We start from the raw sequence: 13,075 nt of genomic DNA, 5'->3' as shown, positions 1-13,075 counted from the left end.
GCCGCGCCCCGCCCTCTCCCCAGGACCTGCCCCCGCGTTGCGCCACGCCCCCACTCGCCCACGCCCCCGGGGTCCAACCGCCCCCAGGAAACACCTCCGCGTCACTGCACGGCTCCCAGGCCCCGCCACCCCGCTACATCCAGGCTATTCAGCTTCGTCCCCGGCGCCCCACCACACCTCTAGAGCCTGAACCTCCCCAGGACACACCTCCGCGCCGTTGTCAGGAGCTCCTAGCCAGGATTCTCTAGCACTTCGCTTTCTGGTGGCGCAGTGGTGAAGAAAACGCCTGCCAATGCAGGAGATCCAGGTTCCATCCCTAGACTGGGAAGATCCCTTGGAGAAGGAAACGGCAACACACTCCAGCATTCTTGCCTGAAAAAGTCCATGGACAGAGGAGTCTGGTGGGCTACAGCCCATGGGGTCGCAAAGAGATAAAGAGGGACGCACTATTCATAAAGTCTCGGGGCGGGGGCGGGGGGTGGTCATGTTTCTACTAAGAATGTCGTGCCTGGAGCCATGTCGTGTCTGTCCCGCTCCAGGGCATCGTACCCCTCTAGCTCTGCCCACTGTCCGCAATGAAACTGATTATCCTTTAGCATGCTGGGATCTCCTTGTTTACTGTGTTTACTGTTCCAAACTTGTCCGATCCAACCAAGCCCACCGTACAGTATTCCATTCCCTTCTTTCCTCCCACCCTAGCACCTCCCACAAGGAAAAAAAAGAGCAGAAATCTTGTCCTCTGAATTACCAGTTTGTACGGCTCATTTCCTCATTTTAAAAATTGCTCATACGTCAACTATATTTCAATATTTTAAAAAACCTTCTCACAGACAACATAAAGATATGAAAAAAATCGCTGTTTGTTGAGCAATTTCTAAGTCCCAGCATTGTGCAAGCCATTTTACATTGTTTTATCTAATTTCTCCGTGACTACAATCCTACAGGGAGATGAGATTCTTTTCCCCTCTTTTTCAGACATGGACTCTGGGGCTCTAGGAAGTGAAGTCACCATTCAAGATCACAGAGGTAGCAGTGGTAGAGGTTTAAATCCCAACCCAACTCAAAGTCCACTCGCAACTGGGAATCTACTTTAGAATATATTCTCTTGAGCAGCTAAACTTCAACCCCATTCACTCATTTATTCCACGAATATTTACTGAGATCCTATCTATGCCAAGGTCTGTAGAGGCAGCAAGAATATAGAGGTGAACAAAAGAGACTTTAAAAGTCCTGCTTTTAGGTGCTTATATTCCAGTAGGTGGAGACAGGTGATAAACAGCATAAATAAATGAAAGATAGTATGTTAAATAGTGATAAATGCAAAGGAAATAAAGCGTAAATAAGCAAGGCAGGAGAATATAAAATCTTCATATCCCCAAGGAATCTATGTCATTGGCTCATGGAAGGCTTATCACATTTACTTGCGCCTCTCCCCCATCGCCCTCCCCACCCAGCATCACCACACACATATCCTTTCCCGTGGTTAGGACAGGATCTAGCACATTATCTAAAGTAGAAATCGCTTTTTGGGGATATAGGATTAAGTGACCTGGATTCTAAGCCTTGGGCAAGTCTCTACCCCTCTCTGGGCCTCAGTCTCCTCCATCAGGATACGGAGGAGTTGAACTAGAAACGATCCCTAAGGTCCCTTCCAACTCTGACGCTCTCGGAGTCTAAGAATAGGGTTAAAGAGACTAGGGAACAGCGAAAGCTTCCCCACCCTAGCAACTGCTGCTAGACAAGGGCCATCTCCTGGTAGAGGTGGAAACTCCTCCCTGAATCGGGGAGGTCTTTTGGCATCCCATCATGCATAGCGACTTTGCCTCTCTAGGAGGCACGTTTCGGCCTCCTTGGTCACCACCTTCCCTTTGGATCCCGCCGGAGAGCGCTCCTCGTTCCTATGGCAACCGTGCCAGGTCCACGCGCAGACGGCGGGTGGCAAGGGTCAAAACAGATTCACAAAGTAGAAGACCTCGACTTGTTCTGTCCCCGCCTTTGGTGCGCCGGGCCTTTAAGTATCACGTGACTACCCTCCGGCTCGTCCCTTCTCTTTCCCCTCCCCAGGCCCCGGCAAGCGCTGGTGTGGACCGGAGGCTCCCGGCCCGGCGGACTAACTGGAGCACGGACGCTGCAGCCGGTTAGGCCGGTGCCCTTTCCCGGTAACTCCTTCCCGGCGTGACGCGCGGAGCCGCGGACGCGGCGGGGCCGGGCCAGGCTCAGGGATCTCCAGTCAGTTCTTCCTCGTTCCGGGTCCCCGCTGGGCCCGGGGAGAACCCGGAGCCGATAGGGCCAGACCCAGGGCTCTCGGGGGCGGCGAGGGATGCGGCTGTCTCCTGGAGGGTTGCGACGTTCGGCGGGAGCTCGAGGCGGGGCTCAGACCTAAGCATGTCTCTGGGAGCGTCTGCCTGGTCCTGGGGATACTGCCCGAGGGCGATACCTACCTGTTGGGCAGGTTTCCTGTCCTGAGGCTGGTACGGTCGAGCTGTCAGCAAAAGAACACAGCGCCCCGGCACTTGGGCTCTCTAAGTGGAGGCGACTGACACAGTTGAATAAGGCACTGGTTGCACTGCATGGTAGAAAAAATAATGGTAATAAATACTGCTTATTGGCTGCTGACCCCGTGCTCAGTAAATCCTATACCGTTTAACTCCCATGTCGAGCCTTTCAAGATGGTATTATTTTCACCCATTTTATGAAGGAGGACACTGAGGCTTAGCAAGTTTTAAGTAATTTGTCCAAGGTCATAAAGCGATGGAAGACAGATCCCAATGTTAGCCTGATTCCAGTCTATGTGCTTAACTGATAGCTACATCGCCTTCTCAGTTTTTAGGTTTTTTGTGTGTATTTTGTACGACAGAATAGATTATAGGTTGCGTTAACAAATAAGAAGCTTCTTTTTGTTTTAGAGTTTTATTCGGCATGCTTTCAGTCCTAAACAGTGGCCATCAGATTAGTCTTTGGTGAAGACTCCGAGGTAGCATTTAGACTCCCACTTGTCAGAATCCACACTGTTACAGCTTTGGCTCCCTTAAGTAAGATATCACATTAGATGCTTGATGCTTAAGATGTTAGTGATTGTGAGAAACCAAGATAAATATGGGCCTTCCCTGATGGCCCAGATGTTGAAGAATCTGCCTGCAATGCGGGAGACCTGGGTTCCATCCCTTGGTTGGGAAGATCCTCTGGAGAATTCCATGGACTGTATAGTCCATGGGGTCGCAGAGTTGGACAGGACTGAGCAACTTTCACACACAAGATAAATATAACCTTTGAAAAATCGCTGTGTGATATCACAAAGATCATGATCCTGGAGTGTGTAAATATGTCCGTGCAATGGAGCACTGCCTTGTTAACTTGACAGGATTACTTCCAAAATCCACAGTGAATTCAGTCACTACCCTCAGCGGAGATGGAGCTTTAACATTTGAAGACCATACCTGGTCTACAGTCTTTGCCATTAATGCCCCTCTGATGGCAAACTAAAACTCTTCTCACCGCTTTTTCTCATCTGAGGTCTCCACTTATAATTACAGTATCTCTAGTGATTAAAGACAGCTTCCTGTTTTCTTGTTTGAATGGGCATGGTGACAAGAGAATTGGGGTGTGTGAAGTTGTAACTCCAGTTTTATTTTAGAGTATTTCACTTTCATCCTTGTACTTATTTAACTCCCAAGAACATCACAACTATCTTATTTTGTAGTTTTGCATATAGTAAATCTTACGATTTCATGAATTTATTTAGCAAGTGCTCAGAAAGGGATTCTCTAACCACATATTTTAGGTTTAAACTATTATTGTTAGACAACTTCCCCGTTGGTCCAGTGGTTAAGGCTCGATGCTTCCTTTGCATGGGGTGCAGGTTCCATCCCTGGTTAGGGAGCTAAGATCCTACATACTGTGTGATGTGGCCAAAGAAATTTTTTAAATAAATAAAGATTAAACTGTTACTGTCATTATATGTGAAATAGTATGTTAGAGATGTAGTTGCCTAGATTTCCCTACGTATGTTTTCTTGAGTTTGCTTATTATTTCTTCATCTTATTTGTTTTCAGTCATTTCTAAAGCTTTTCTAATCCAAGGATTTTGGAGAGTTGCTATCTTATTGCTCGTCTCTTCGTCTGTAATAGTTCTTATTTGTGATATTCAAAAATAGTAGCAAGGGTGTTCATTTAAGAAGGTGGGGTCAGGCAGCTTGGTACTTTTCCTGCAAAATATCTTTTGTTTTGTTTTTCATCTATACATCTTATACCTTTACATAAAAAGTCAGACTGTCCAGATTTCTACCACTGAAACTTACTGCCTCTTCAATCATTTCAGCTCTGGAAAGGAAGAGAAATGGAAGTGAAAAAGTTGAGCATTTCCTGGCAATTCTTGATAGTTCTGGTTCTGATCCTGCAAATTCTGTCTGCGTTGGATTTTGACCCATACAGAGTCCTAGGGGTCAGCCGAACAGCCAGTCAGGCTGATATTAAAAAGGCTTATAAGAAGCTCGCCCGGGAATGGTAGGTGAAACAAAGAAATAGAAGTTTAAAATAAGCTAAGCAGTTTTAGCAGGAGAATGAAGCCTAAATTATGGTTAGCTTTTATTTGTCTCTGTTTCTGTGTTCATTAAATATATAATATATGTTTGTCTAACATATTTTATATGGGAGAACGTATATTCATGTTATTCTATAATTTTTTAGAATCCAAAGCCCAGTTACTATGAAACCCCTTTAGGAATTCTTTGGCTTAAAGAATCGCCTTGATACTATTTGCTTATTTAATATTAAAGTAAGTAGGAGGGAACTTTAATTAATAAATACATTTTAATATATATTATATAAATTATATGTATAAGTATATAATATATATAATCAACAATAGATAAGCTGCCCTTCCCATGATACGTTATTCATAAAGTAACTCTTCATGAGTATCATTACTAAAGGGAACACTACCCAGTCCTATTCTCTAGATTATTAATTTCTAAGCTTTAAAAAAAATTTTTATAGTAAGAGCTTTTTGCTCTCAATTTAAAGAGAATGTTCAGGAACTGAGTACATTACTTAAAAAAATTATCATATAGAAAAGTCTTAATTTTTACCTGTAGATGTTGTATATGCTAGGGAATATGCCAGTGTTTGTGATTTAGCAGGAAAGCAATGAATTTAAAGCTTATTTTGGACAAACATTATCAGTGCCTTGGACATGACAGAGTAGCAATGATGGATTATATAGCTGGAGGGGAGCCTCAGGGAAGGGAGGGACAGTGAAGACACAGGTGACAAAAGCTGGGTGAGCCACCCGAGTAAGGAAAGAAAGTTAGGGATGGGAGCCATCATCATGCGCCAACTGCATGCTAGGCTCCAGGTTCTATACTGTTTTATCTCATTTAAGCCTTATTATTACCCCCATGAGGGCAGATATTGCTGTCCCTGTTTTTTGGGTGAGCAGCTAGGCTCAGAGTTGGGAAGTCTGTATTAACTCTTGGTTCCATAGGTTGACCTGCACCAGCAGGTTTATTGCTGTTTTGTTTTTTAATCACTTGCCCATCTGGGCAGAAGTGAGAGTGAGTGGGTTAGTCTGGGTGGGTAGGAAGTTAACACAGCAGCAAAGCTGCCACATGCAGATGACAGTGCAGGCTGTGCCTGACTTTGCCTGATACCATTATTCTTCAGTGAAAAGTGCATCTTAGTATCCAGTTGGTGGTGGTAAAGGTGAAACGTAGTTTAAACTATAGTTTTGAATGTTTTGAATACCTAACTATTTTAGACCATATTCATGTCATGAGATACCCAGAATTGGATACTAAAAATGAAGTCTCTGATTGTGCATAGCCTCTCCAGGGACTCTACAGCAAAGTCACTTTCTTTACTACATCATTTCAATCTCCTGCCTCTCTGTATTTAAAGCAAAATACATAAATCTGCAATTAATTCATGAGGTAGCAACATTCTTTTCAACAAGGTATAGCCTTTGACAAAATCTTAAAAGCAAAAATGGTAGCTTGGTTTTATGGATCCTATTAAAATGTATAGCTTTGACTTTTCTGTCTTCCAGAGCTGAAAAAGTTGTTATAATATAAATTAAATGAATCATATGCTTCACTTCCTTAATTAGATTCTCTTTAGGAGTGTTATGTCACCATACATATAAATAAACTATCATCTAGTGAAAGTCTAATATTTTACTTTACCCTTATATTTTCACTGTACTATTATTTTCTGCTTTTTAGGCTCTGGTAATATTTTATCATTGAAACTGTTTCATTTCATAGTGGTTTCATATCCAGTTGGCCCTCAAACAACATGGGTTTGAACTGTGCAGTTCATCTGAGCCCCCATGTTGTTCAGGGGTCACTTGTACACTGAAAAATAGCAATTTCCTTGTTTGACTTTTCATAATGAGCTACTCCATGGGGAATAGTTAATTACTGAATTCAATTTGTAGTTTTCCTCTGCTGTTTTATCACTTAATAGTATTTCTTACCCTGCTCAGGGCTTCCCTGATGGCTCAGTGGTAGAGTCTTCCTGCAGTACAGGAGATGCAGGTTCTATCCCTGGGTCGGGAAGATCCCCTGGAGTAGGGGGGCTACCTACTCCAAGGAGATACTCCAAGGAGAATTGCTTGGACAAAGGAGCCTGGTGGGCTACAATCTGTGGGGCTGCAAAGAGTCAAACACAACTGAGCGATTAACACTTACCCTGTTCAAGAGCTTTCTCTTTGCTTGGTAAAACCATTTTAAATTCCTTTTTAATCTCAGAAAAATGACATTTCTCTCCCAATAATTGTTTTATCATAAGTACTTTTCTTATGTCACCTACATTGGCAAAATAACTCCTCCAACCCCAAGAAAAAGGCATCATAAAATTTGATTTGAAGCAAATGGGTACAACATGGTCAGTCCCCTAAACAGTAAATCGATTTGTCTGATGCTTTATTATTTTTTTCTATCTTCATTTTTATTCCCTTAAAGGTAGCCCCTTCGTTTTTATTCCCTATGTGTAGATGCTCAATGGATACCAAATACAAATTTTTCTTTACTTTGAAATTTAAAAGTTGCATATTGTATTGTGGGCTTTCCTGGTGCCTCAGACAGTAAAAAATGTGCCTGCAATGTAGGAGACTGAGATTCAATCCCTGGGTCGGGAAGATCCCCTGGAGAAGGGAATGGCAACCCACTCCAGTGTTCTTGCCTGGAGAATTCTATGGACAGAGGAACCTGGCGGGCTACAGTCCATGGGGTCACAAAGAGTCAGACATGACTGAGTGACTAACACTTTCACTTTCATTATATTGTAGTCTGAAATGTTGCTTATACACTGAACATAGCATTGGATGGTGCTTTCCTAGAGGTGAATTTATCCTTTTCTAAATGTTTTCAACTTTGCGGTATTTTCCCATAATCAGGAAAATATTCCTTATAAGCTGAACCGGTCTTGTGGTTTCCTGCCTGTCCTCGGGCCTTGGCTTCCTCTGTTTCAGGATCTGTGGTTTTAATCCAGCCCCCAATACTCTCTCTTCGGTTCAGTCTCCTTAAAAGCCCCTTCTTCCCTTCTCTTCCCCCACCTACCAAGTTCTGTATGTTAAATCTGCATTTGTGCATTTGCATGATTTTTATCCTCTTAGCCTTCGGCCTGAGTTTGAATATTGAAAGCGCTTTTCTTTTTTCCTTTGGTTACACAGAAGCATATTCTGGAACCACCATCTTGTTTCCTTAAATCATTATTTTTATCACATTTAGCTGAGTTTTTTTTCCCACTAATATTCATAACAAAATTAAATACTCAAGGGAGGAGCGATGTTTAAATTCTCCAGCCAACAATTTGAAGTTCCTTTATTTTTAGAGAAGTCAGAATATTATAATTCAAATATGCTCCTGCTAGAATAAGTTGGTCAAGTTGTAAATTTTCTTATTCAAATATGCTTGGTACTGTTTTTAGTAGTCATTTGCTTCCCAGTGGATTGTTTCTCTTTCCAGAACCTTTGCTAGAAGAAATTTACTAGAAGTTAGCAGTAGTGATTATTTAATAAATAAGCTCTGTAATAGAATCTCTTAATAAAATGAACATTGAAAAATCAGTTGGTATAAAACACTGATTTAGATGTTAGAGAGTTCTGAGGAAGTAAAACCCGGCCCCTACTTTCCACGACTTTAAAATTGCCAAAGCTGAAATTGGTAAATATAAGAATATTACAGAATAATATATGACAGCAAGATAGATACAGTTAATTGCCAGCTGTGTATAATAGAAAATGTTAGTTCCAATATTAGTTGAAATCACTTTGCATAAACTGTAGACTTTCCTCACATTTTTAAAACGTGACCTTGAAATCATTATCTATTTGTAAATAAAAGGCAGTGAGACAGAATGGAATAACCAGGATAATATTGAAAATTAAAACGTTCTAATTTGAACATCAGCAACAAGATACCGTTTGGAACATGGTTATTACAAATTCATGGAGTATCCTAAAAACTGCTTTGTCCACCTGAGTTGTCAGAAGAAACATCTACATTGATATCATTCTAACATTGGGATGAAATGCTGCCATCCTGGGAAAAGAAGTTGGTTCTTACTAATAAGTGACCTTAGCCTTGGGCTCCAGCGGTGTTCAAGAGCAGTATAAAGACAGATATACATTCCACCCTTCCTCAGTGAAAGCCTGGAACGCTATCTCATGCTTTGAAAATGTGCCTAGCTAAAGCACTGTGGGAAGAAATTGCCTGTTTCACAGTTTCATTTACTGTAGTCACGTGAAGCAACTAATTGCTTCTCCCACTTATTTTTAAGGAACTGTTCTAGCAAAATGCCCTTCCATTTGCCTCTAACGTAGTGAACTCTGTGTACAAGGATGTTAATTAACCATGTGTAAAACATTAAATCCACCGTCACCACCTGCCCATTTGTGTTTCAGGCATCCTGACAAAAACAAAGATCCTGGAGCAGAAGACAAGTTCATTCAAATTAGCAAGGCTTATGAGGTATCGTGTCAAACTTTATGATGCATCTATTGGCTTTTGTAAAATTTATCTTAGATGATCAGTTTTGTAAAGTTTGGAAAGGGTATGCTCCCCATGCCCTTGACCCAGTCTAAATAGTGGTAGAGACAGCATTTTTTACTACATCTAATTTGTTGAAACCAGTACCTACACACTCTGCTCTTAGAGAAACTGCCCTATTTTAAAGGCTTTAATTGGAGTTTTAGAGTAACCCTGAATGTTTACTTCCTTTTGTTACATGCTCAATTTGGCAGCACAGGAGATTCGGGTTTGATCCCTGGGTCGAGAAGATTCCCCTGGAAGAGGAAACAACAGCCCACTCCAGTATTCTTGCCTGGAGGATCCCATGGACACAAGGAGCCTGGTGGCCTACAGTCCATGGGGTTGCAAAGAGTCAGACACGATTTAGTGACTGAGCACATATGCATACTAGAAGCTTACATTAAAGAAACACAGACCAGTTTTCCTGTATTTATTAAAGTGACTCAAGGTTACAAATACATTTAAGCACGAGGTTTTTAACAGTTTTCCAACATATCAGCTTAAGTAAGTTCATGTGGAATATGTAAGAAAGATAAGTCCGTGGCTTCCTGATTTGTGTTAGAGTAATGTTCTTCAACAGAAAGTGCTTAGCTCATAGAATGATGCTTCATCCTAAAATAGGTTCTTGAATTAGACTTCAAAGTTATTCCTCAGTAAGAGTCAGCTAACAAACAGTCACAGAGTTCAACCCTATGGCTCCTTTTTGGTGTTCACAACTTTTCATACATTCGTTTGAATGAATTATTCCAACTTAGATGATACGACTAAGTCAACATTCTCATGGCTGAGCCCTAATGTCAAAGTTATGTTAAATTTAAGACTTCCCTGTCTATCCAGTGGTTAGGATTTCACACTCTCACTACCAAGTGCCTGAGTTCAGTCTCTAGTCAGATAACTAAGATCCAACAAGCCCCACGGCACAGCAAAAAAAAAAAAAAGTTTTCTGATTTATTGATGTGTTTAGTATTATGATAGTTCAGAATCTTTAAAGCCAAGATGAGCCTGAGTAGCTAGCTACACAGTTGAAGTATTTTGGTCTTGAAATACTTAGTTTTTCTATTAAGAGAACAGTTTCACAGTATGTTGAGTGACTGCATTTAAAATATCAAGTTGTGTTGTATCTTTACATTTATTTTCTTCCTTTATCTTCAGAGATGTTTACAGGAAAGTCCTTTTGTGGCCCTTTTTTGCTGTTTTGTTTTCTGAACTTCTTACTTTCTTCCCCTTTCTTTGCAGATTCTTTCCAATGAAGAAAAGAGATCGCATTACGACCACTATGGAGATGCTGGGGAGAGCCAGGGCTACCAGAAGCAGCAGCAGCAGCGAGAGCATCGCTTCCGCCACTTCCACGAGAATTTTTATTTCGACGAATCTTTTTTTCAGTTCCCTTTTAATTCCGAACGGCGGGACTCAATTGATGAGAAGTATTTATTGCACTTTTCACACTATGTGAATGAAGTGGTTCCAGACAGCTTCAAGAAACCCTACCTCATTAAGATCACCTCAGACTGGTGCTTTAGCTGTATCCACATTGAACCTGTCTGGAAAGAAGTAGTTCAAGAACTCGAAGGTTTGGGTAAGAGCATTTTATTCCTTGGAAGACATTTATATAAGAGAAGGTGACTTTTATGTCTCTTGAATTTCTTGGGATATTGGAGAGAAGGAAGAGTTAGTGTGATTTCTCTTCAGAAATTCATGGTGACTGGAGTTTTCTGGGGACGCATTTTCAGAGGGGAAATGGATAAGCCACTTTCATGCTACATTACTAACTTGAAGTCTGTGTGGTCTCCTGACATCTATTTGAGGGCCTGATACAGAGGAGAAACTTCAGAATTATTGGTTGAGCAGAGCAGCCTCAAGTACCAGTCTTCATGCTGGTAGGTTATCCTTATGGTATTTGTGAGTTCACTCTGTATATTAATTTGCTAGGGGAGCCATAACAAAATACCACAGACAGGGTGGCTGAAACAGCAGAAATTTATTTTCCCATAGTTCTGAAGGTTAAAAGTTCAAGATCGAGTTGTCAACAGGTTTGCTATCTTGTGAAGCCTGTCTTATTGTGTTGCAGGTAGCCAACTTCGTCTGTGTCTGTGTGTTTGGGTCTGGTATCTCATACTCTCTTTCTGTGACCCTGTGTTTAGTCACTCGTCATGTCCAACTCTTTGCAACCTCATGGACTATAGCCCATCAGGCTCCTCTGTCCATGGGATTCTCCAGGCAAGAATACTGGAGTGGGTTACCATGCCCTCCTCCAGGGGATCTTCCCAACCTAGGGATGGAGCTCAGGTCTCCCTCAAACCCCGTTTTAACTTGGTTACCCCTTTAAAGGCCCCATCCCCAAATATAATCACACTCAGAAGTACTGGGGATTAGAGGGTCAACCTGTGCATTTTGGGGGCAAATAGCTCCACCTGTAACAAATAATATTCTAATTGTCATACACTCTCCATCACAGATTAGCCTTTCTTTTGTTCAGAGATATCACTTAGCTCCAGGAAAATTTTAGTTATCCGGGGAGGGTATTTATTTTAATAACTTATAAAAGTTGGATTTACTTAATTAAATGTATGTCTGTTTTGTAGGCATTAGCAGGCCTACTTATATTTATTTTTTTTATTTTTGGCTGCACAGTATGGCTTGTGGGATCTTAGTTTCCCAATCAGGCATAGAACCCACAACCACTGTATTGGAAAGCCAGAGTCTTAACTACTGAACCACCAGGGAAGGTCCAGGTCTTTATTTTCTTTTTAACATCGATTTATTTGGCTGTGTTGGATCTTAATTGCAGCTCTCGGGCTTTTCATTGCAGCACAGAGGCTCCAGAGCATGTAAGCTTAGTAGTTGCACTGCACAGTCTTAGTTGCTCCATGCCATTTGAGATCTTAGTTCCCTGACCTGTGTCCCCTGCATTGGAAGGCAGATTCTTAACCACCAGGGAAGTCATTGGCATAGTGGTTCCCAGCCTTTTTGGCACCAGGGACTGGTTTCGTGGCAGACAGTTTTTCCCATAGACTGAGAGAAAAGAAGCGAGGATAGTTTCAGGATGATTCAAGGGTATTACATTTATTGTGCGCTTTTGAGCTTGTTTTCCTGCAACTGGATGATCCCATCTGGGGCTGATGGGAAAGCAGTGGGGAGCGCTTGTAAATCCAGATGAAGCTTTGCTTGCTTCCTCACCCACTGCTCACCTCCTGCTGAGTGGCCTGGTTCCTTCCTGGCTACAAGTCGGTACCAGTTCATACCAGTCCACGGCCTGGGGATTGGGAACCCCTTCCCTAGCAGACCTATTCTTGAGTAACCAGAAAGGGACTAGCAACCAGAGGGGCTGAGAGGCCCGGGTTGTTCTGGAGAACATGCACTACTGAAAGTCACACAGCTCAGTTATTCTGAAACAGAACATTTCAGCCTGCTGGTTCAGAGGACTCGGGGGCTCAGATATGCCATAATGCTTTCCTGTGATGGAATCAAGTTCTTAGAAGTTGAGGAACATGTGGTTTTAGCTCGTGGTCTCACATGTGGTGAGCAGCAGATTTTTGCTCTGGTGCCTGATGAATAAATGAGGGGCCCAGGTCAGCTGTCAGATTGGACAGCTTCTTCATCACACAACACAGCCACAAATTTGTGCCATGTGGGGTGATGTGCTGGAAACCATTTAACCTCTTCAGTCCAGGAGCTGACCTTAAGATCCCATAGCAGAACATAGACACTGGACCACTGCATAATTTAGAATGATAATGCATGTACACCAAGGTCAGATCAGAGCCAACAGGTGAACTTGCATGACGTGAGACAGCATAGCACAGTGATCACTGTCATGACCACATGCCCCGGAGTCAGATGCACCAGGCTTCAGGTCACAGACGTGTCGTTTATAACACCTTGTGTCCTTGGACAGATTACTGAGCCTCAGTTTCTTCAACTCTAAAGTGGAGTTATAATGTCAAACCAACAGGATTGTTATGAATATTAAATGAGAAAAGCATATATTAAGTGCCTGATACATTTTGAATACTTAAAGGTCCATCTAGTCAAGGCTATGGTTTTTCC

The 13,075-nt window shown here is 42.1% G+C and overlaps 1 protein-coding gene across 4 annotated transcripts in view; it reads left to right on the top strand.

The window, feature by feature from the left end:
* Window positions 1-2,062: 2,062 nt before the first annotated feature.
* DNAJC16 (DnaJ heat shock protein family (Hsp40) member C16) overlaps window positions 2,063-13,075 on the top strand; it is a 39,413-nt gene continuing 28,400 nt past the window's right edge. Inside the window, exons 1-4 of one of the 4 annotated variants that reach the window (XM_012187492.3) lie at window positions 2,063-2,588; window positions 4,318-4,502; window positions 8,902-8,968; window positions 10,265-10,604. In XM_012187492.3, coding sequence (XP_012042882.2) covers window positions 2,571-2,588; window positions 4,318-4,502; window positions 8,902-8,968; window positions 10,265-10,604 — 610 coding nt within the window. In that variant the 5' untranslated portion in view covers window positions 2,063-2,570. Of the gene's footprint in view, window positions 2,589-4,317; window positions 4,503-8,901; window positions 8,969-10,264; window positions 10,605-10,796; window positions 10,906-13,075 lie in introns of those variants that run through there. The other 3 variants (XM_060396594.1, XM_060396595.1, XM_042257437.2) reach the window with 3 other exon arrangements.

Source organism: Ovis aries, chromosome 12 (genome assembly GCF_016772045.2).
Source record: "Ovis aries strain OAR_USU_Benz2616 breed Rambouillet chromosome 12, ARS-UI_Ramb_v3.0, whole genome shotgun sequence".
In the NCBI taxonomy this organism is placed as follows: Eukaryota; Metazoa; Chordata; class Mammalia; order Artiodactyla; family Bovidae; genus Ovis; species Ovis aries.
The sequence above is the reverse complement of the archived record's forward strand: the minus strand, read 5'-3'. Positions and strand labels throughout refer to the sequence as shown.